This window comes from Trichoderma evansii (assembly GCF_050947405.1).
Source record: "Trichoderma evansii strain SZMC 28006 chromosome Unknown GGI43scaffold_18, whole genome shotgun sequence".
In the NCBI taxonomy this organism is placed as follows: Eukaryota; Fungi; Ascomycota; class Sordariomycetes; order Hypocreales; family Hypocreaceae; genus Trichoderma; species Trichoderma evansii.
In genome coordinates this window covers 103,995-125,459 of record NW_028145188.1, presented here as the reverse complement: position 1 = coordinate 125,459, position 21,465 = coordinate 103,995, and the positions used below count along the sequence as shown (strand labels likewise).

General features: G+C 46.1%; 9 protein-coding genes across 9 annotated transcripts; 4 read left to right on the top strand and 5 right to left on the bottom strand.

The window, feature by feature from the left end:
- Positions 1 to 637: 637 nt before the first annotated feature.
- Positions 638 to 3,767, bottom strand: GGI43DRAFT_411549 (kinase-like domain-containing protein). The gene is made up of 5 exons (XM_083206728.1): positions 3,278 to 3,767; positions 3,003 to 3,218; positions 2,468 to 2,940; positions 1,735 to 2,417; positions 638 to 1,648 (listed from the first exon to the last, which is right to left on the bottom strand). The coding sequence occupies exons 1-5, from the start codon at positions 3,587 to 3,589 to the stop codon at positions 1,173 to 1,175; spliced, it is 2,160 nt and encodes a 719-aa protein (XP_083058016.1). The 5' UTR covers positions 3,590 to 3,767; the 3' UTR covers positions 638 to 1,172.
- GGI43DRAFT_411547 (uncharacterized protein) lies at positions 3,768 to 5,859 on the top strand. The gene has a single exon (XM_083206727.1). It carries the CDS (start codon positions 4,041 to 4,043, stop codon positions 5,691 to 5,693), a length of 1,653 nt encoding a protein of 550 aa, XP_083058015.1. The 5' UTR covers positions 3,768 to 4,040; the 3' UTR covers positions 5,694 to 5,859.
- A 78-nt stretch (positions 5,860 to 5,937) lies between these two features.
- GGI43DRAFT_386103 (RICIN domain-containing protein) lies at positions 5,938 to 6,627 on the bottom strand (the record flags this gene model as incomplete). Its single annotated transcript, XM_083203744.1, has 4 exons — positions 5,938 to 6,073; positions 6,177 to 6,276; positions 6,353 to 6,459; positions 6,512 to 6,627. The coding sequence occupies 4 exons, from the start codon at positions 6,625 to 6,627 to the stop codon at positions 5,938 to 5,940; spliced, it is 459 nt and encodes a 152-aa protein (XP_083058014.1).
- An 846-nt stretch (positions 6,628 to 7,473) lies between these two features.
- On the bottom strand, positions 7,474 to 8,307 carry GGI43DRAFT_429070 (SDR family NAD(P)-dependent oxidoreductase; the record flags this gene model as incomplete). The annotated part of the gene is made up of 2 exons (XM_083209049.1): positions 7,474 to 8,133; positions 8,203 to 8,307. The coding sequence occupies 2 exons, from the start codon at positions 8,305 to 8,307 to the stop codon at positions 7,474 to 7,476; spliced, it is 765 nt and encodes a 254-aa protein (XP_083058013.1).
- Positions 8,308 to 9,393: 1,086 nt separating this feature from the next.
- On the top strand, positions 9,394 to 11,700 carry GGI43DRAFT_124525 (uncharacterized protein). Its single transcript, XM_083199086.1, has 4 exons — positions 9,394 to 10,088; positions 10,209 to 10,456; positions 10,600 to 10,721; positions 10,791 to 11,700. Exons 1-4 carry the CDS (start codon positions 9,623 to 9,625, stop codon positions 11,518 to 11,520), a joined length of 1,566 nt encoding a protein of 521 aa, XP_083058012.1. The 5' UTR covers positions 9,394 to 9,622; the 3' UTR covers positions 11,521 to 11,700.
- GGI43DRAFT_411543 (uncharacterized protein) lies at positions 11,614 to 14,466 on the bottom strand. The gene is made up of 7 exons (XM_083206726.1): positions 13,984 to 14,466; positions 13,758 to 13,874; positions 13,323 to 13,673; positions 13,141 to 13,244; positions 12,969 to 13,084; positions 12,821 to 12,903; positions 11,614 to 12,764 (listed from the first exon to the last, which is right to left on the bottom strand). Exons 2-7 carry the CDS (start codon positions 13,860 to 13,862, stop codon positions 11,880 to 11,882), a joined length of 1,644 nt encoding a protein of 547 aa, XP_083058011.1. The 5' UTR covers positions 13,863 to 13,874; positions 13,984 to 14,466; the 3' UTR covers positions 11,614 to 11,879.
- A 597-nt stretch (positions 14,467 to 15,063) lies between these two features.
- GGI43DRAFT_411542 (uncharacterized protein) lies at positions 15,064 to 15,634 on the bottom strand. The gene has a single exon (XM_083206725.1). The coding sequence runs from the start codon at positions 15,620 to 15,622 to the stop codon at positions 15,422 to 15,424; it is 201 nt and encodes a 66-aa protein (XP_083058010.1). The 5' UTR covers positions 15,623 to 15,634; the 3' UTR covers positions 15,064 to 15,421.
- A 3,033-nt stretch (positions 15,635 to 18,667) lies between these two features.
- Positions 18,668 to 19,580, top strand: GGI43DRAFT_429065 (ribonuclease H-like domain-containing protein; the record flags this gene model as incomplete). The annotated part of the gene is made up of 2 exons (XM_083209048.1): positions 18,668 to 18,703; positions 18,739 to 19,580. 2 exons carry the CDS (start codon positions 18,668 to 18,670, stop codon positions 19,447 to 19,449), a joined length of 747 nt encoding a protein of 248 aa, XP_083058009.1. The 3' UTR covers positions 19,450 to 19,580.
- Positions 19,581 to 20,036: 456 nt separating this feature from the next.
- On the top strand, positions 20,037 to 21,405 carry GGI43DRAFT_124510 (FMN-binding negative transcriptional regulator). Its single transcript, XM_083199085.1, has one exon. It carries the CDS (start codon positions 20,403 to 20,405, stop codon positions 21,192 to 21,194), a length of 792 nt encoding a protein of 263 aa, XP_083058008.1. The 5' UTR covers positions 20,037 to 20,402; the 3' UTR covers positions 21,195 to 21,405.
- Positions 21,406 to 21,465: the final 60 nt, after the last annotated feature.

Below are 21,465 nucleotides of genomic sequence, written 5' to 3'. Positions count from 1 at the left end.
GTATTAGTTAACTAGTTGTATAGAGAAGGCTTCTGGTGCCGAGTTTGATTAGACTTGAATAATTGATTGACGGCTATATTTTTTGCTTATCCAGATTTAATTGCATATTTTTAGTGTAATTAAGATAGAATTGCTAATAGCTCAATGCTAGCTATAGCTGAGATCAACCATTACGTGCATCCCACACTTCGTGCATCCTACAATAAGTGTGTGATGGTTCAGGCGGATTCCTAAAGGATCAACAAAAAAAAGCTCTCATGCACATAATAAGGGGGGAAACTGTGTGTAGCCTTCGTACAGACAGAATCGACGCTTCAGGAGGTGACACGTAGCGTGAAATGGAGGTGGATGTGGCAAGGGCATCTCAAAGGGAGTGTGAGTAGCAATGTTCCTTGTTTTGGGGTTAACCAATGTTGGATTCTTGAGAAATAAATAATTAAAATTAAAATTAAGAATGGTTAAGAATGATACAGGTATGTATCTGAACTGTTGGTTTAGTTTACTTCAGAAAAGTGCTGTTTTAAAAATGGGTTACAGGATAAAACGGTATATTAATTTTAGTTTAGCGTAGTTTTCAAGTTTAAAGGTTATGGAAATAGGAGCCGTGTACTTCCGATTTTGGAAGCCAGAGGCGCTGCAAATAGAAGACTTTGAACCGCATTGTAGAACTTGACTGGACCCCGAATTCTCCACTACCTATGGTCGTATGTGCTATGAACTCTTTCGTAATTGCCTTATAACAGAAGAGTCTGAAGTGACTTGAACGCAATAGCATAAACTATGAAATGCAGATGAGTCCTTCTGTGTTCTATAATGGCTTTATTTTTTCTCAATTGCATCTTCCGTCTCTCCACGGCACGATAGAAACTCGATGTATATGAAGCTGTATGGCATTGGTTTCTCTTATGGGGTCTCAAGCAATTGCGATTAAGTGATTTTATTAAAAATCATTGGAGAAAACATATAAGTGAATTAAGCTCTCCAATTTCAGGTGACTGGCATACATGCCGGTGCAGTCGAAGAATAGGGCATACGTCCCGTTCTTACACATGCGGTCAACAATAGAAGAGGCTAGAGTACTTTTCCCGCAGCCTAGAGGGCCACAGATACATAACAGTTCATATATACTTTGAAGCTAGGAGTAATGTTTATTATCGTCTACTTCGCTTTCGTTAAGCAGTCCCCTTCTTCTCTTCACCGGCAAAGTTGAAAAAGCCTTTCAATTTCTCCCTAGTAGACCTAGTATCGGTCTTCTTTTCACGCTGCTTTTGCTCGCGTTTTACACGCTGTCGTATAAGCCGAAGACAGTGGTCAACTTCGCGTAGGTATTTGCCGTATTCTTTCTCATAAGTATTTGGGTACATATAATCGTCAACACTCGAGGGCTCTGTTGGCCAATAGATGTCCAAGACGGAGAGCAGCCGGTCGAATTCACGGTTTTCAAGAGTTGCTTTTCTAAGACGTTGTTCCTGCGCGATTGGGTCTTCGGGTTGGGCTTTGGCCCTCTCAATTTCTCGAACTTCTTGGCGGGCTCTTTTCTCCAACCAAGCCTCATCACGAAAACGTCCATCCCGGATCGTCTCGTATTTTTCAACGAGATCACGTTGCATCTTTTCTAAACCAGGAAGAATATCGATAGTCTCGTCCACTGAGTTTTTAGTCAGCCGCTTTGTCCCTGTTCGCCTCCATAGCCTTGGACTGTCACTGGGATTGCATGCTTTCTAGGCGTTTTACCTTTTGGTATTTCTCTCGTTATCTTAGCAAAACACTCATCATCTACTCTGACAGGTTCGATGACTTCCATCCACCATATGGACGCTTTTTTGCTGGAGCATTTGCTGTCGAAGAACCTTTTGCAGTTGGGGCACTGGTATTTCTCGTTGGCGGAGCTGAAGGGGGTTAGACACCGCGTGCAGCTGGCGGCTTGCGCACTCTTTGGGCGCTCAGTTAGGACTTGTGAATGGGTTTTTACCGTAGGGTTCCCTTGCACAGACTGAGCACGGCCGTGGGCCAGTCGGACAGGCGGAGGTGATGTCGAAATTGCAGAACGCGGCCAGGGCATTTTCGGAGGAAGGGGCTGTGAATGATTCTGCGGCGGCTGCTTCTGCGGTGGCTGCTGCTGCTGAGGAGGCGATGACGGCGGAGCCAAGGAAACTGTCGAATGTTCGGCAGAAACTTCAGGTATTTGAGGCACGGGTTCAGAGATGCTACCCCCAATAGTGTTATTTGCGTCTGAATGATATTCCGTGTCAATTGTTTTGCCGCTGTGTATAGGGGAAGGCATTTGCAGAGATGTATCATGGCTCTTCCCTGAAACTACTGTATATGGTTGGTAACCGGAACCAATGGTCGACACTGTGGCCCAAGAGTTCGAGCTGGGAGCTGAAGCTGGCTGCCGGCTTGGAGTAGATGGATTCCTCAATGGAGTCAGCCTACATTCCATAAAAGTTGGATATAAAATACGCACAGTGGTAGAGGCGTTGACGGTTTAGACACAAGTGCCCGATGGCCCCTTAAAGGTGTAACCCAGGCGTGCTCCATGGCCTTTTCCGATGTTAGGCGCTTATCAGGAAGAGGCTCCATGAGCGAGCGAATAAATGAGGTGGCATCTGAGCTGGCATCTTGATTGCTGAGCTTCTCTGTGGGAAACAAATTTGTATTCGCTAGATACTTAACGAGTGCGTTATGGGTAGGGAAAACCGCCGTCTTGGTTAGTAGGCGGTAGGCCATCTCGCCAAGTGCCCACATATCAGCCGCTTGATGGTTAATAAGATCGGAACTGCTTGTCTCATGAAAAAGAAGCTCCGGAGCCATGTACGGAATCGTGCCCTGGATGCTTGACACTACCTTCATCGACCCTTCAACGCGCTTACTGATACCGAAGTCGCTGATCTTGACCCACCATTTACTGTTGGGTGGCTGTGACCTGATAAGAACATTCTTAAAAGATACAAGCCGTATTAATGATATTATCTTTATAGAATGAATAATGGAGAACTTACATCAGGCTTGATGTCTCGATGAGCGAACCCTTCTCGGTGCATGTAAGACAACCCTTCAAGCACCTGGAACGATATCTCTCGTGCATCTACCTCATCTATGTGCTCAGACTTGTCCATATACTTTTGCAGGTCACCAAGAGGAAAGTATTCCATGGCGATGTAAAGACTTGAGGTGTCCTTATACCACCCAAGGAGTTTGACAAAACATTTCGAATACTGCATGCACGACAATCAGTAATTCCCTTTCATGACAGAGACAGAACACGCCCGCCTACACGTTTTTGCGAGAACTTGGCAATAGCTTCCAGCTCAGTCACGTAAGTATCCTTCTTATCTTTGAGATTCAGCCAAGGAATGACCTTGACGGCACGCTTATCGATCCCTCGTTTCCCCTCGACGCATTCCTGCAGCCAGACGTTGCCGCAGCCCCCGTGGCCGAGACGGACCGTCATCTTCCAGCGTTCCTCCCGCAAAGTCGACCGAGCGTTGTTCTCGTCATCTGAGTCGTCATGCTGGTGGATTGTGACATCGGCCTTGAAATCCGTGCTGAGTTGACTGTCACGAACGAGATCCGGCAATTGTGACATTGCGGGGCCGGTCCGACGGGAGGATCCGTCGGCAGCGTCCGAGACTATCAGAGGCAACTAGAAGGCGAAGACAGTGAAGGGTAATAGATTATTGATATGACAGTATAGACTTTGGTTTTCGTGAGGTGAGAGTGCAGACAGTGCTTCAAAACGAGTTGTGAAGACGAAGAATCGCACTTAAAAGTTCATGTGCTATTAATAAAATGCGTGAGGCGACGGCGCGAATCCTTTGGTGCGGGGATAAGGCGTTCAGGATCCGGGGCTGTAACAAGAGCGCGGCGGCTATTGCGATTCAACCTCACGCTAACTGCCAATCGCAGTTCTCGTTGGTACATATATAGGTAGGTAAGCATTTACGTATGTGCGCGTGTCCAAGAAGTTACAACAGAAAACATCCTCAGCTGGACGGCTTGCAGGTTGAGCTGATTTTGCGCTTTGGAAATCGTTTACAATGGTCGATCCGTTTGGCGTCCTCGGCCTGATTGGCACTATAGACACTGCTTATCACTGGGGAGCAGAGCTTGTCGAATTATGCAAAGCATTTGCAAATGCCGAAGCTCGGCTTCATGAGAGCGTTGTGCGCGTCGAGGCTTGTTGGCTGAAGATCCAGCTGCAGCTTGAGTTTATACGCAGATTGGAGCCTCAGCTGGATGAGTGGCATAAAAACATTCAGCAGCAGACGCTGGAGATCCTGCTGCAAAAGCTGCATGCCTCTAAGAACAAACTCTCAGGCTTAGTTAAGAAGTCTAATACTTTACCGAATGGCGCAGGCGAAGAGGCCATCATCGTTGAGGTCAAGCGACTAAAGTACGCATTGGTAAGAGACAGTCTCGCCGACACAATCGGGGATCTGGAGGTCTGGCAAGGCATCTTTGACCCCAGCTGGTTTTTGATGATGAAGCTTGCTGGACCTGGGGTGGACCAGCAGCTCTCTCTCATGTCGCAGCAACGACAACCTGTCTCGAGTAACGAGGCGAAAGCAGCTATCCCGACTGCTCAGCAGCTGCGCCGCGCACTTAAACCAGTCGAAGATGATGGCACAAAAAAGACAGTCTATCTACTTCCAGGCGGACTCATCACTGAAAGCATCCAAAGTCTAGCTTACAGCCCAGTTCGCATAGCTCAACGAGCTGATAACGGTGAACTGGTGGTGCTTGACCCCATCACTTGCATCTCTAGGGCAAACATAAATTCTGCACTTCGCGACATTCGGAACTTCGCAAGGCGGCTGAAGCACACGGATCCTTTCACTTTTGGGCTGCTGGAATGCAAGGGCATCTTGAACGAGGAGGACTCGGATACAAAGACTAGCAAAGCTGTACCCCCAACAGGTCTGTCTTTCGTCTTCCGCGTGCCTCCAACGCATTCGCATGCACAGAGTCTACGTCATAGGCTACTAAGTCGTCCAAGCGGCGAACACGACTCTCTATCGGCACGCTTCGATCTTGCGAGACAGCTTGTTAAGGCGGTGAGCTATGTGCATCTGTACGAGTTCGTGCACAAGAACATCCGGCCTGAGACGATACTTATCCTCAGAAAGGGAAACTACGGGTCTGCTAATGTCAGAGGAGGTGATGAAATGGCCATGCTGGTTGGCTTCGACGTTCTTCGCGACGCCGAGGGCAAAACGAATCGTCTTGGGGATGATGATTGGGAGAAGAATCTATATCGCCATCCACATCGGCAGGGTAAGACACCAAAGACAGACTATAATATGCGACATGACATATACAGTGTCGGCGTCTGTCTGCTTGAGATTGGATTGTGGGGTAGTTTTGTCGAGTATGACAGAGTGAACGAGAAAAGCCTTCAGCCATCCAGTCTAGGCTCCAAGCTGAGAGATGATCATGATAATATAAGTGGACCAGAATTTTTAAAGTCGCCCGAACGAGTCAAAGATAGACTATTGCACCTAGCAAGGGGCGCCTTGAGACGCAACATGGGCAACAAGTACAGCAAGATAGTAGAGACATGCCTGACATGCTTGGACAAGGACAATGAAGACTTCGGAGACGATGAAGAGTTTCAAGATGAAGATGGAGTTGCGATAGGGGCTAGGTATATTGAGAAGGTTGTACAGAGACTAGGTGAGATATCTGTCTAATGCTGTGTCACCTGCCAAATTGTTGTATCTTGTTAGCGACTACTTGAACACACTATAGCAATTATAGATAGCAAAAAACTTAAAACACTCTCATAAAGTTTTGGCCTTAAAGCTATTCTAATGCACAATTGATCGTTTGACAAAGATTATTATGAGCGATCGTCCACTATACCGGCCACATCTGCAGAAGAAGACGAAAGATGTCACAGTATATTGCTATGTTAGATAGAACGACACTAGTGAATTATATCGCCACAGGAATAAACTGCCAGATCTGGTTGGCCTGTTGGTGGTACGGATACAAAATAGCACGAGTATTGTCAGCGGAGCTGGCGTACTCGAGGTCTATAACGCGGCCGGGGTATTGTACGTTCTCAATACTGAACAATATGTTAGCGATGATTTGCTTCAGGTCAATGTGTAAAGAAGAAGAAAACTGAAAGGGAAGAAGGTCGAGAACTGATAATGAAAAAAAAAACATACAAGTAGTTGCCAGAACCTGCATCAGAAATCCTCCAGCGCGTAATCAGGTTAGGAACAGGATCATATGCAGACGTGTCGACCTGCGCAACGCTACCATCGTCTATCAAGAATTAAATAGTCAGCTGAGCGGCCCTCTTAAAGGCAAATAATAGTTAAACACAGTGATGAGCGCATACCGGGAGCAGCCATCCAGGGGCCAAGAGCAGATTTTAGACCATAGACACCTGGACTAAGAGCGGTTACTTTCCACTGTTGGTTTTGGTTATTGGTAGTTTGCTTTGTGCTTGAGATGTGTAAATACGTATCTAGAAGAACATGGATTTAAGAGTACTGACAAGCCAACAATGCCGGCGATGGGGTTGGAAAAAAGGGTGGTAGCGCCATCAATATTAAGAACCGGGTTGGAGGGGAGGGTGCTAGCGATGATGTAGGTTCCGTCTTTGAGCGTCATGATGGATTGATCCTGATGTATAACTATTTTATTAGAAAATGAAGAAAGGCAAGCTATTAAATTTCTTTGGAAAGACAAAGTTGGGTGTGAGAAGAAAGGGAATTCCTTGTTACTTTTATACATATTCAGAATATCTCTAGAGAATAGAAGAGTTACGCAGAGGTACATGTACTATCAAGACGCAGCTTCTACCACCACCATCTCTATCTATGGGCTTTGGTGCCAGAAATATTCACATGGTTAGTTAGCATAGGAATCAACATTGCAGTAGCACATGTTAAGCGAGCAATAGTCGTTGTCTAGTCTACCCCATTTCGTCCAATAACAACATCGACACATTAGCCTCCATACAGCAGCTACATCCTGCTCCAAGCGCGTGGCGGCCATTATTGCACATAGCCCTTCGTACTAATACTGATAGATACTCCTTTCCCTGCCCCTTGCTTCCAAGCGCCTACATAAGCATGCATAGCCATGCAGTTTCATAGCCCTATAGCTAGTTTACTGCAGTCAGGCTTTCAGCTGTCGTATCTTCAGCTTGCCACGCTCAAGCCACCGTTATACCTTATAACCATGAATCTGACCTTAAATCCACGGCAGGCCTAAAATAGCACATACAAGCTTATACCCTAATTCCGTTAAGCTTCTCAGCTCGATATCCCGCCCTGCAGGCCACCAGCAACGCCACACATCAGAGAATCACGCGCACTATGAACAGCTTCAGCTCGTCAAGAGCGGGGTATAGTAAATATTCTTTATTGGTACTATTTCTCCTTCGCCATACCTTTCATATAACAGGGTGGCTAACTTGTTGAAAAGGTATCTCTATCAGATTCTTTCTAGATTTTAAACATAAGTCAAACCACCATCAATGCCGATCACCTGGCCAGACATGAAGCTCGCTCCTGGGCTAACTGCAAACACAATAGCACTTGCAACCTCTTCTGGGGTCCCATTCCGCTTGATGTATTGCTGAGCACGAAATTTTCGTGTCAAGTCAAAGTCCTCTGGTGGAGCATAGTCAGTGGCAGTAGGGCCAGGGGCAACAACATTAACTGTGATGCCCTTCTCGCCAAGCTCTTCTGCCCACGCCAGAGTAAGCGTATTGAGAGCTCCCTTGCTAGCTGTATAGAACGTGGCAACGTTGGATCCAGTACGCGCTACCGCAGTACCGACATTGACGATGCGGCCACCAGGCGATGTGAGATGAGGAAGGGCAGCTCGAATAAGCAAGTGAGGGCCTCGGACGTTGGGGTGGAAAATAGCATCGAATTCTTCGATGGGCGAGTCGAGAGCTGTTCCTGGGAAAGTAGCATGGCCAGCATTGTTGATGATGATGTCAATATTGCGACCGGGGAACGCTGCGACAGTGGCATTGATAATGTCGTCGCCAAATGTTAAGGAGCCTGCGTTGCCCTGAACAGCCACAATCTGGACACCTAGCTCTTTGAGCTTCGCCACGACTTCTTGGACGGCATTCTTGTTCGAGTTATAGCTGATTACAACCTAAGAGTTAAAGGTTAGTTTATTTCTGTAAAAGAGAAAATGGCTCTAATTCGGAGAGGGCATTCATACATCCGCTCCGCCTTTGGCAAGAAGATAGGCGGTAGCATAACCAATGCCATTCAGTTTAGAAGCACCAGTAACAATAGCAAGCTTTCCTTTAAAGTCAGAAGACATTGTGAAAATTTATCCTGCTGGATAGTTGGTTTCTGGAGTGTTGTATTATTATTTGCTTGAGTCTAGGAGTTGTATAATTGAGAGGAGAGTGAGTCGAGTAGATTTCCGACCGAAAGAACAGCCTACAGCGCCATTTATAGCAATAATTATCAATTTTTATCCCCTCTTTCAATCAACTGGTTTATAAATATTATCTAAGCTATCCCCTGTCTATGTTGTAGGCTATCTCTGATTTCAAATATCCATATATGCGGCAACTATTCTATCGCTTAGGCTATTGATAAGCCCAGCAAAGCTACCTACATGTAGCTACAAGTACGACATAACCGACATTAGCGACATAACGTCATTCGGATCACATTTGCTATACTCTGTTGCAATGCATCAGTCATTTTACATAACTAGCGTAAAACATTATATCTATTTTAAAATCTAATGTACATTTCTCTTCCTAGTATTACCTTTGTTTACAACTCAACTCCCAATCAGCAAATGGATTAAGCTCTATATATATTTTTTTCAGTACTTTCTCGGAAAATTTAAGTTCAACTTATACTGAATAGCATCGCGTACTTGTGATAAAAGGTAGTAGTGTTGAGCAAAAACTACATCGAAGTTGTGAGGTATATTCTAAACCTGATAAACTGATTACCGCTTTACAAATCCAAAACTCAGCTAGAGCCAGTTGTCAGCCATTTCTAATAACTCGGCTTCCGCAACTCCACCAAACAGAGCTCTTTTAAGCGCGTTCAGGAACAAATCCGTTCGCGTAGGGTATTCGATTACTATTAGATTCTCCATAAAAAATAGCCCCGGGCATAGAACTTAGTAAACGCATAGAATCTCATCTCATCGCATCTATTCTTTTCACGATTATGCGCGTATATCCAGAGCTTCGGCGACCACGGATCGGCGCTACAGCTGCATGGGCAGGGAGACCTGCTACCACTTTGGGGATAGTGATTCCTTTTCCGGGGCTGGTGGAGACTGTTCAACGGCCCCGGGAACCGACGAGACTAGAGGACAAAAGCCAAAATTCACGGTAGCCTGGCTGAATAATCGATGATGTTTTAGAAACCATGTGGCGTAGCGTCATGTCATTGGCCTCACACTCCGGACACCCCGGTTTCTGCTGCCCTGAGTTGGTCATGTCGCCCAAGTAGCCAGTTTAGGAATAAGGTCTCTTCGACTCGCATATGAAAACTAAACATCCTGCCCTCTGAGGACGCGACGACACCTTCCAGCCACCGCAGTTGCTTGTCTCAGCTCATCCATCTCGCCTCACAGACCACTGCGATCCAGCTGCATCAGGACAATGGATCCCCTGAAGGAACCTAAATCCAATACTAACCCCAGCTCCAGCTCCGGCTCAACCCTTCTCTTCATCAACTCTGCTGCGTCTGCCCGTGGCCGTCCCCGGGATCAAGCCACTACCCGCCAGATTCGCCAGCATGTAATGCGAGACATTGGAAAGGCCCGACGGAAGCCGCGTCGGAATCCTCAAGTCAAACTAGAAGTTCGATCTCCCAAGAAGCTTGCGGATCTTTCTTCAGCATCTTGCCCCTCCTGTGCGGCTGTAGGGCTAAACAATGGATGTGGTAACTGCTCTCAGCTAGTTACAGGGACACTACTGCAACGTCGAGGAGAGTCACATCTACCTTCTCTGTCTCGTCCGTTTTGGGACCAGCATCCGTTGGCCATGATGGAACACAACTGGGGGATGGATGCATTTGCGGCGTATGGTCTGGCCCTGGCAGTCAACTGGGAGCAGTCTCATAGCGGTAAGTAAACCAAAACAGAGAACATTTCAAAAGACTCAGACATCAATCATATAAGGCACAATTAAAAATTCGAATTTTGCTGACTTGAGCCCAATAAACTTGACTTGATCGAATTTCTAGACCCATCGATTTCACGATTCTGGTTCCCCTGGGCTTTCCAAGCTTCTGATTTTTGCCGTAATTTCCTCACCGGTCCTGAAGTCCGCGCAGCAATCCACTCCCAGACAAGAGAAAGGAGTATCGCTTTTGCATTAGCTCGTTCCATGGAGGTCGCGTCCTGCATAAATAATTCTTTGCGGCATCCCGACGTCACTGCAGCCACAGCTGTCAACGTTATCCAAGCAGTTATGGGCTGCATCTGCTACAACGTATGTAGTTAGCGTTCTCTCTTTACATCTCTTCTCCTATGTTTTTCTTCTCATATGTCTTTCTTGCCCGAGATTGCCTTTTTTGGTCGAGATGGCCAACTTCTAGTCCTTAAGCTAACGTTTACTTTGATGAAATGAAATAGTTTATTGTTTCGGATTTTGAACAAGCTCGCATCCATTTAAGAGGATTGAAAGTTATGATTGCTACGAGAGGCGGGATTGAGAGCCTCGCGAATGAGAAACAGACTCTCCTGATGCTTTTCTGGTTAGTAGTGCCTGTCTTTATCGATATTCAAACAGTACTGACTATGTCCTTCTTTTAATCCTCTTACAGGGTCGACACAATATCTTCACTGATATTCGACACAAAACCCCGATTCCCCATGCCAACGTTCTTAATACCCCCCCTACCAAACGAGGAATTACCTGAAATTCTTACAACATTGGAACCAAACCTCAGCATCTTGTGTTCTAGCACAGATGCTCAGCACACAGTCGTAGCCTCTGCCTTTCAAGACATATGGAGCGTGTGTAAAATAATTCGATCAAAATTAGACATGTTAGGTGACGACCTATGGAGAGAAGAAGTCTATCTCGGCACCCGACTGAATCCAATCGCATACCAACTTCTTGACTCTGACCCTCACTCGCATTCGGATACGCCATGTGGTATGCTACAAGCTCTTCGTTTAGGAATACTTCTCTGGATCCTGGGAGTCAAGCAGAAAGCTCAATCTTACCCAGGCTCACCGGCTTCATACATCACCAGACTGCTAGTGCGAATGCAAAGCCAAAGCATGATGAATCTTGCTTCACATTCGCCTTATTTTATCCCGTACCAGCTCTGGCTCCTATTTCTCAGTGCAACCATGACCTTGGACCCGATCGAGAGAGCGACTGCCTTACAACTAGTTGCTCGCATAATGAACGAAAATAGATGGGCCTGGAAAGATGTAACGGCGTACATGAAACAACTTCCGTGGATAAGCGGATTCAGGGCCTATAACGAGTCACTTGCCGCAGAAGTCGAGCTGTTGCGTGGTGTAACATCCGAAATTTTATGAATAATGCATGACTGGCGTGTATTCAGTTAGAAATCCTAATTATGCGTAATGATAAATCTAGATAATAGACATTTTTTGATAAGCCTTTCGCTGCGAATCCTCAAACACCATACAATGTACAACGAAGCCGTAGCGACGCTCTAAACGCTTGATAATACAAATTGAAACTGCTACTCTCCTGTTCCAGCATATCGAATTATATGACACTCTCACAATCGTAACAAGCATCACTTCGGTAGCGCCAAAAAAAAAAAAAAGCACTCAGACGGTTTATGAATATGAAATAGTCGAAACCAAGTCATGGACTTATGCTGACTTTGGATCATTGACGTTAACAAATCTTTAGTAAAAATATTAAATTATGAAGAAGCTTTCCATGTTGCCGAATCTAGCTCATAAGTTTCTGCAACTGGCCCAGACTGCCATCCTGTCCCGTACGTATTTGGTGTTGCAGGAGAAACAGTAGGGTGAGGGGAGTGAGGTGGCTGATATCCCATTCCTGGTTGTGGTGAAACAGACGGCTTGTATTCGGAATTGCCTTGAAGCTCTGGCCGTGGACTATTGTAGCCGGGCGGTAGGCTATAAGGCGTAACGTTTCCTTGGAGTTCCTGTCTCTCTGTGCTGTGAAGCTCTGGAACAACAGCGACATTGGGCGCCATCTTTGCAGTGTTTTCCAGCTCGGGAGGTCCCTGATAATTAGGGCCATCTGTTGTTGGCGGTAAAGGCTCTCCTCTCAGCTGCCTGTTGCGTTTTCGTCGCACGAAAAATGCGACAAGGCCAACTCCGGCGATGAGAACGATGCCTCCAAGGACACACGCCGCAATAACGGCCGTCTTGTTGATTGAGCTGGACTTGTTTCCTCCATTTCCGCCGGAAGATGATCCATCTTTTCCACCTTGGGTGGGATTACTTCCACCACTTCCACCACTACTACCACCGCCATCACCACCGCCATCACCACCGCCACTGCCTGTCTCAGAAGGAAGCGCAGTGTTACGATTGGTAGGATGAGGATACGACTCCGTAGCGGTTTCGTTAACGGATACGACAATCTTTTTCTCGGCTGCACTGCAGTAGACTGCAAAGACATCGAGGGCCGAGGTGACATCTGCGGTAGCAGTGTTGTCGCAGTTCCATTTGACGTATGATGTTAGTGTACTTGAAATTCTGCCGCTCATACCAGATTTGATGCACACGCATGAGGCGAGAGCTTGGGGCCCAGATGCGCAGTAAAGCTCTGTTTGCTATGAATGAGTGTCAGCATAGCCTCGATCAGATATTCGTAGCATTATAAATTTACATCAAGGATAGCAGAAGCAACGCCACTTTGAGCGCACGTATGCAATTCTTTAAACTGCGGCAAGGCGGTGATATGATATGTCACTATTCAATTGGTCAGTATCGCATTGATAATAACCATGTGGTCGAAATGATCTTGTCCAACGCACTGTCTCCTGGAGGGCCAGCGGGCTCAGTAAATGTGGTCGTTCCACTGTTCATGGCGCAATATTCGCTGTAAAAGCCCACAGCATCGCTAATGTCGCCTCCATTAGAGCATGATTCGCTTGAAAATCTCTCAGTTAGTATAGGCTGTACCTCGAAGGCGATCTCAACACATACCGGACGTATTTGCTAATGCTGTCGGTGACTGCGCTGGGTATTCCATCCTTGCTGCAAACACATGGCGCATAGAGATTGGCGGCTTCGGGACACTTGGAATAATACTGCGGCAAATACACAGATAGATGTCAGCGTGACCCGCGTAACGGGGATATAGATGAATAGCAGCGTCGTCAACTTACATCTCCCATCACAGCTTCTGATACGGCCGACTGCGCGCATTGCGGCATATAATTGATTTGGCTCAAGTCGGTAATGTAGGCTTCGACAATGTTCTTTGTCGGAGTTGAAAATGTAATTGGCAGACTCTGTGTGCAATACTTTTGGATGACACTCGATGCGCTATGTTGATCTTCGGTGGCAGTACTGCCGCAACTGTAATTAACATCTCGGAATATAGACGATGTTATGCTGGTATATCTCTCTGTATTAGAGCATACACATGACTGTAACGCGGTTTCTGAGTCGCCACATAATGTTCCAAAGGTTAATGTCGCGATATTATAGGATATGGCTTCGGAGACGCAAGGGGCCTGTGTGAAAGAGCTTCGAGTTAATGGTCAAATCTTCATCATTACAGAGTATCTATCGCGCATAATAAATTTAAAATAACGTACCAGAAGAGAAAAGATTTGGAGATCCGTCACATAGGAAATATCAGCCTCGACGAGTGCCGCCAACCAAATCGCGGGCGCGATTGACAGCCGAATTGAGCGCCGCATGACAGCAGCCGCCTTGTAAACCAATTTCTTGTTAGTAGACTATCCAGTAAGGAAGATGGATAAGCATAAAAGCATAATATTGTTCGCTGCCCGACGTCTGGATAGTCAAGAGATGACTTACAGCAGAGGCGCAGAGGAAGAATCACAACAAAAATCGCCAAGCAAAACGCCACAGCACAAATTCGATGCGAAAAGGAGATTTTCAACCACAGTCACAACAACAAACTATTTCTCTTCTCCTTTACAACTCCCACTCTTGGCTTCACAAGTCTGGCTTCTGGGCATCGTCTATTCAGCCCATCCTGGGGAGCCCCTGCTCGGCGCCACGATAACAACCGCTGGCGCCTTGGCAGCGCAACCACAAAGCCGATAAAAGTGCTGGGGCTGAAAGGTTGGCGCACTGCGATTTGACGGCTTGAAGAAGGACCCTTGACAGCTGAACTCAAGGTCCAGGCGCTACGGCAGTTTTTGGAATAAAGCCAAAGTCCAGTGCGGCTTAAAAGGATTCGAGGCTGAAACGGCGTCTTTGCTTTTTTGTTTGGCAACTGTCTATTGTAGAAGAGAGGGCGTCTAGATTAGATTAACAACCCCGCATCACCATCTTAGTCATGCTGTGAATGAATCATATTGTCGAAAAGCAAGGAATGAGAACCAGAGAGTCATGGAGGGAGACATAGAGGCGGTAGCTGGTTCAAGATTACGAACCCCTTTGCTTTCATATACATGGAATATCAAATGATAGGGTTAAAAAGTAACGTCTTTGGATTATTCCTTCTCCTTGGCGCCCAACAACTCCCATTTCCCCCAGTCAAGTCTACGCTACGAAATGCAGCTATCGTGAGCGACCCTCAATTGCGGGTGGAGATGCACCGAAGCAAGGAAATCACACTTGCATGTCCTAAATAGCATAGTCAGGCAATGGAGCTGGATCAGGGTTCTAGATTGAGCCACACTCTGTCGTAGAAACGGCATTGGAAAGCCGGTTTAAATCCATATGCACATAGCATCCCACCCATATTATCCCATGGCTGCCTAGTTATTGGAAGATACTGATGCATCGACGCATCACGAGAACTCGTCAATCAGCCGATAGAAACAAACCCACCAATCAATCAGCCTTGCTGCTGCAACGACAGACAGGCTCGCTTACTAGCTTTATGCACAGTGATTCCTCATACTGGCAGTAGCCCAGAACGCTCATGGGCAATTCATTCTTGGGCGACAACAAAAGGAAAATAAAAAGGGCGAGAGAAAAACTCCTGTGAAGCAAGATTATAGTTAAGGTGAGTGGAGTTCGAACAACTCTAAATTTTGCCTTCGGTGTCGGCTGCCGCCGGCTAAGACACGTAAAAATTAACGCTTCGACGACTCGCGCTTTTGCGACTGAAGTGACCGCGCTTCATTGTGGAAGCTGTACTCTGTGTGATCTATAACAAGGAATAAGGCAAACTTTATTATTTATGCCCACAGAAGCATTGGCTTTTAACAGTAGAAAAGTCAGTCTCAAAATGCTCAAAGTTTCATGTTTAATAGCATGAGTTTCGGATCTTCAAATCTACTTACATGGTAAACTCGACTCCAGCAAATTGGTAGCCAGCCGCACCACACACGTCGGCGCAGTATCGCGGTGAGTTGAGGTTTCCAACCGTTAAGAACGGGCCTGCGAGATCGCGAGGCTCATTGGGATCATGAATCAAAAGGGATAGAGGAAGAAAAAAGCGAACTAAAATTGTCATTGGCGTTGAAAATGTCCACTGCATAAGATGGCCGATATACTAATAGCAAAAATGCTGATCTATAAAATACCAACTTTCTGACCCGTAAAAGCCTCAATATCCTCGAAAACATACTCTATCGGTGTGATGAAAGAAATGTCTACTTTTGGCTCGCGATATTTAGCTAGGGCAACAGCCAGGCTAGGAGGTATTCCTGTAAGTTCGAAAGGAAGTGGTGGGTTCAGATCTTCCACTGTCCATGGTTCATTCTGCGCATCCTCGATGTCATCCGGACTTACAGCACCGCCAGTCACCATGCCGAGCACTCGACCGTTATGATCCCAAACCGCAGATCCTGAATCGCCGGAAGCGCTGAACGGCGTGTCGCTCCTTGTAGGCAACACAATCCATTCCCATAGTAGAGACCTTTCTCCTCCAACTGGCTGCTGCCGGACTGCAAGTATGTCGTTGGTATGGCCAAACCTTAGTTTCTTAGTTCTGCCTCTCATACCCACATGCATGTGTTTAATATGGCCATGCTCTGGAATAGGAACAATTCCATTCAGACGAAGAAACCCATGCTTGTCAATAGAACTTTCGAAGCCGGGTCTTCGGAAGATGAATTCAGGTATGCGCTCGTGGCGATCTTGATAAATAGCCGTAACAGAGCCGATATACACCGTATTAGTAGGCTAGGTAGTAAAACTATTAGCTGCATCTAGTTGAATTAAAGCCCAGTCTCTAAGAAACCCTTGTGATGATATTCCGGCCGCCGGTGCATATGCAACATGCCCAATTATACGAGGACTTGGAGAGCGTTGTACCATACCAAGCACGTTCTCGACCTCTTTAGCAAAGTTTGTCAGCAAGGGAAGACGCTCTCGATCTTCTTGTGTAGGCTTCTGTGAGATCGTTGCTTGTGCCGTCTCAGGCGTTGTGCTCCACTGTTCTATTTTCTGTTCCAGCTTTTGACGTTTTTCCTCAGTCAATTTTAACCCCTGTTGTAACGATTTTTTTCGTTTGATGAACCTCTCTAAGCCAAGCTGTTCAACAAGGTGCGCCTTATGATTTGAGCCGTTAATATTGTCCGACTGGGACGAGCCCGTTTCAAGAACAACGTGTCGACACGTCAGGCCATAGAACAAGTCTGAATCTCCCAATCGCAGATAGAGACCCATGGTTCCGCATGCTTTGCGTTCCACGTTGTGAATCTCATAACCAAGATGAGATGAGAAGTCTAGTAGTGTTGTCTGTAGCTCGGAGAAGTTGCCTGAAAAATTAACTGGGGTTGTCTCTGCATCAAACTCCCTTGTGACAGCGAAAGGATAATAATTGGTTTGCTGGATTTCGACTTCCACGTCCATTACCTCTATTGATCGAAGGACCTGTCGACATGCTAGAGCGATTTCAATGGCCTGTTCCCAATGAGTGTCATTGGATAGGGTTTCGACAATAAATACTACTAATTTAGTCTCTTCCGTATCAAAGAAATCTGTTATTCCAACGGGGTAAAAACGTAGCCACGGGAAGTCTGATAGAGCACTGATAATAGAACGCGCAAAGCCTTCGTTGTATTTAGCGGTAATCTCATTCTCATGGTTTCGCATCACTCTCCTCTTCTTACGACGACGAAAACCGAAAGGTCCGAAGCCACCAGAGTTCCAGGGAGTACAGCTTGTCCTGGCGATCAATTTTGGCGTAGGACGTAGTCCTCTGTAATAATTCGTCTTTTCGTCTTCATCAGGCTTGTAGGGCTGTGCTACCTCTGCTATTCCTGCTACCTCTGCTACCCCTGATACCCCTGATGCTCCGGGGGACATGGTAATTTTGCTGCCTCTCAGACTGATTCTTCGCTGCAATTGACGGGATAAAATTGGCGATTGGGGATCAAGAAGAGGCGACTAAAGACGGTATATCAGAGACTTTAGGAGAAGTTTGGATTCTTTCTTCTTGGCTATAAGGGAAAAGCTAACTATTATAGAGGCATTTCAAGCAGAGTTTGTAGGCCAGGGCCACCGTATGATTAACTCCTCGAATAAACTTGGCGCAAAGAGCTATTAAGCTTTTCGGCCAAATTCAACAGCCTCGTATAGCATGCTACCTCTACTGCCTCTACTACCTCTACTACCTCTATTACTTCCTTAATAGGCAGAAAGAGCAGTTGAGCTCTGGCCGTTTCACCGAGTAGGAAGAAAAATACCCACAGAGATACTTATAAACTAAACATCATTCATGAAGATTTTTTTTTTCTTGGTTACAGTAGTCGTCGTCAGAAATACACGCCATTTGCACACAAAGAACTGAGCCAACATAGTGAGATTACCCAGGTACTCAGCATCTCGGAAGACCCCTCTTCAGGAAATAATTGTGGCCAGATGGATAATTAAATCATTTATTTCTCTATGTAAGAATTATATCTACGAATAAATTAATGCTCCATCTTAATTGTACGAAGCGGTATACAATGATGATACAGTCTTAAAATTAATAAAGTAACTAACTACATGTAAATAATGCTACAACATGATGTTACGTCTCCAATTACTCGGATTACGAGTAAGGAACGCCGTATATCTAAATAGCGTTTGCGATTTATTTATTTTTTTTCCCTAAAGAAATTTTACGAAGGCAGGACCGAATACTGGATGGGAGCCATTAACCTTTGCCCCCTTTGAAGCCTCATGAGACGCATAGGCGTTCCAAACCCAGTACTGTCCAGCGTATGGGTAAAAGGTTTGGTGGCTTTGTGAAGTAAGTATCGTAAATTCACCGTAAAAGCTTTCTGATAAAAGTATAGCTGCCAATACCATCCATAGCCTGTAGCAAGATTTATTAGCCTCTCTTTGGGCCAAGTTTATTATAGGAGTTAATATTATGGTGACCGTTGGCCTAAAAACTCTACCTGAGATGCATAAAGTATATAATAAGCAGTTCTTCACCTAGAGTCGAGAAGAAGAAAGCATCCAAACTTCTCTTTACGTCTCCGATATACCGTCTCAAGTCGCATTTTATTAACTCCCATCCATTCACTTTGTCTTCACTAGACAGCACAGGCCAAAGTTTACCCCGAAGATCCCAAGAGAAGTAGAGATGGAGAAGCCTTCGGACTGGACTTTTGTTGACACTGTCCCTGCTTTGTCGGCCTTATAGACTCCCTCAAGGGCCTACCAAGAGAACCACCTTCAATATATGTCGACCTGGAAGGAGTTAACCTATCCACACACGGTACCATCTCCATATTGCAGCTTTATATCCATCCCACGAAAAAGGTTTACCTCATTGATGTTTTCGTCCTCAAAGAGAAATGTTTTTCAACACCAGGGACAACAGGCCGCCTCACGCTAAGAGATACCTTGGAGTCAAAGACCAATCCCAAGGTATTTTTTGATGTCCGGAACGATTCAGATGCCCTTTACAGCCACTTCCAAATCAAACTTGCCGGTGTAGTCGACCTCCAGCTCTGGGAGCTAGCCGCTCGGCCTTTCGCTAGAAAGTTTGTTAAAGGACTGGCAAAGTGCATCGAAGACGACGCCCCTCTTTCAGACAGCGAGATACTCGAGTTCGGGCAGACCAAGGAAAATGGCAAGATGCTCTTCAGTCCAGAGCACGGAGGGAGTTACGAGGTGTTTAATGAACGTCCTCTTAGACAAGACATCCAGGCTTATTGTGCCCAGGATGTATATCTTCTCCCTGACTTGCTAAAATGGTATACTCGCATTAGTGACCCGAGATGGGTGAAGGGAGTGGCCGAGGAGTCGCAGTTTAGAGTTACACTATCCCAGCGGGAGGACTATAATGGCAAAGGGGGACATATGACTTTGGCTCCCTATGGCTGGTACTACAAAAGACAAAAGTATGCGTCTTGGCAGTGACGGAGGCATTGGACTGTTTTTTGGGTGCTCATGAGTTGAAAGATTGGTTGGAGTAATGCTCAATTTGATGAGGCTGACAAAATATACATACACAGGTACATGGTAATACGACGACAGGTCGGCTACTTGGTACCATATATAAGTACATAGTGATGAAATGAAATTACGATGATGATTACCCTATGACACTGCTGTATAACGGCAATTTGGAAGACCAACAAAGAGAAAATACATATGGTCAACAAAATGTAGAGACCAAACAACTCAAATCATATCATATGCGCGGTATAAATGCCAATCTTTATACACTGATAAAACATCCACATTGTTGAAAAAGACAATTTTAACAAATTCAGATGTTTCAGCTTCATCAGTCTTGATTTGGCTTTGATCGCCGCCAATTACAACCGCTTCATCCAGAAGAAGACTCATAGCAATCAATCTCCGTCGCTCACTTGCACTCGGAGTATTCAAAGGATATTATATACCGTCTAGGTTAGACAGCGCACTAGACGCTGCACGCATACGCCACAGCCAACACCAGCGCTTTAAAACCCCCAAACAATTGCCCAATCAGGTCGCCAGCAATTCCCATTATGGGCTGTATCGGAGATGCAAAAAAAATGGCGACTAACTGAGTCAAGTATGGGTGAGCGAGCTCCACATGGGGAGGCGTAACAACCCAGCTAAATCAATTGATTGTTAATAGCAATGGCCACGCCTTGCGCCCTCCGGTTCGGCCCCGGGTGTGTTAGTGCCAGCAGTATATAAAGTAATGCGGTTGGAACATATCCACAGCCATCAGAGGATAGTCACGCGATATAGACACTTGGTGATAGATCGATCTGTGTTTCAGTCAGCGGCACTGCTTTTAACCGACCACAAGATATAAAGAGCAAAGAAGGAAAACTAAGAAAAAAAGAAGAGAAACTTCAAATCAACTCATCTTCAAAATGTATCTTCGTAACGATCACGCGGAAAAGAGCCTCCCGGTTCTGCGAAAGCTCGTCCGCGAGAATCCCCTGGGCCAGTTCACCACCGTCATCTCCTCGCCAAACTTCCCCTTCATCCAGACCAGCCACATCCCCTTCATTCTGCACGTCGAGGATGAATCCAGCGAGACAGAGCTCGGCTACCTGAGGGCGCACATGGCCCGCGCAAACCCGCAAGCCAAGGCCATCATCGAGGAGATCAAGGAGCGCCAGGCCGCCGGCGACAATTCCCGGACGCTGCAGCAGGACGTGCTGGTCATGTTCACCTCACCAGTCCACCACTATGTCACGCCCAAGTTCTACACCACCACAAAGCCAGCGACGGCAAAGGTCGTGCCCACCTGGAACTACGCCGCCGTGCAGGTCTACGGCAAGGCGACCTTTTTCATAGACTCAAGCGCTGAAGAGACATCCTCGTTCCTCGACAAGCAGATTGATGCGCTGTCAAGCTTCAACGAAGAGGTCACGATGGGATACACGGGAGAGGGCGGCAAACCCTCGGCGTGGAAAGTGGCTGATGCGCCGGAGCCGTATATCAACATCATGAAGAAGGCCATCATCGGCCTGGAAATCAAGATTGAGCAGATGGGGGGCAAGTTCAAGATGAGCCAGGAGCTGGGCGATGGCGATTCTGACGGAGTCATCAAGGGATTTAATGAGTTGGGAAGCGAGGTTGGAACCAAGATTGCGAGCATTGTTGAGGAGCGACGGGAGATTAAGAGGCAGCAGAAGGCGAGCAAGCAGAGCGAGTAAAAATGATTTTTGGGGATATACCAAGGACGATAAAAAGGGTTTCTCTCTATCGGATATACTATATATAATCTATTAGAGACTTGATATACTAGAGTAACGGCCAGCGTTCAATTTCAACAGTCGAACCAAGATGAGGGAGCATCAACTGATAGAAGGACGTCATTCAGAATTAATGATAACGAATTATGTTTTTCAAGCAATCAGAGCCAATAGCCAGATTTAAATGCCCTATAATATCTTCTGATACTGCCCGTATAAGAGGTTCCATCTT

Excerpts from the sequence above, each read along its gene's own strand:
- GGI43DRAFT_411549 (XM_083206728.1), bottom strand. The coding sequence starts at position 3,589 with ATGTCACAATTGCCGGATCTCGTTCGTGACAGTCAACTCAGCACGGAT. Across the intron at positions 3,219-3,277 it reads CCAAGTTCTCGCAAAAACGT|TATTCGAAATGTTTTGTCAA; the intron begins GTAGGCGGGCGT and ends TCGTGCATGCAG. Across the intron at positions 2,418-2,467 it reads CCGTCAACGCCTCTACCACT|GAATCCATCTACTCCAAGCC; the intron begins GTGCGTATTTTA and ends GACTCCATTGAG.
- GGI43DRAFT_411547 (XM_083206727.1), top strand. The coding sequence starts at position 4,041 with ATGGTCGATCCGTTTGGCGTCCTCGGCCTGATTGGCACTATAGACACT.
- GGI43DRAFT_124525 (XM_083199086.1), top strand. The coding sequence starts at position 9,623 with ATGGATCCCCTGAAGGAACCTAAATCCAATACTAACCCCAGCTCCAGC. Across the intron at positions 10,089-10,208 it reads CTGGGAGCAGTCTCATAGCG|ACCCATCGATTTCACGATTC; the intron begins GTAAGTAAACCA and ends TCGAATTTCTAG. Across the intron at positions 10,722-10,790 it reads ACTCTCCTGATGCTTTTCTG|GGTCGACACAATATCTTCAC; the intron begins GTTAGTAGTGCC and ends ATCCTCTTACAG.
- GGI43DRAFT_411543 (XM_083206726.1), bottom strand. The coding sequence starts at position 13,862 with ATGCGGCGCTCAATTCGGCTGTCAATCGCGCCCGCGATTTGGTTGGCG. Across the intron at positions 13,674-13,757 it reads TCCAAATCTTTTCTCTTCTG|GCCCCTTGCGTCTCCGAAGC; the intron begins GTACGTTATTTT and ends TCTTTCACACAG. Across the intron at positions 12,904-12,968 it reads CGCTGGCCCTCCAGGAGACA|TGACATATCATATCACCGCC; the intron begins GTGCGTTGGACA and ends CCAATTGAATAG.
- GGI43DRAFT_411542 (XM_083206725.1), bottom strand. The coding sequence starts at position 15,622 with ATGCAGTGGACATTTTCAACGCCAATGACAATTTTAGTTCGCTTTTTT.
- GGI43DRAFT_124510 (XM_083199085.1), top strand. The coding sequence starts at position 20,403 with ATGTATCTTCGTAACGATCACGCGGAAAAGAGCCTCCCGGTTCTGCGA.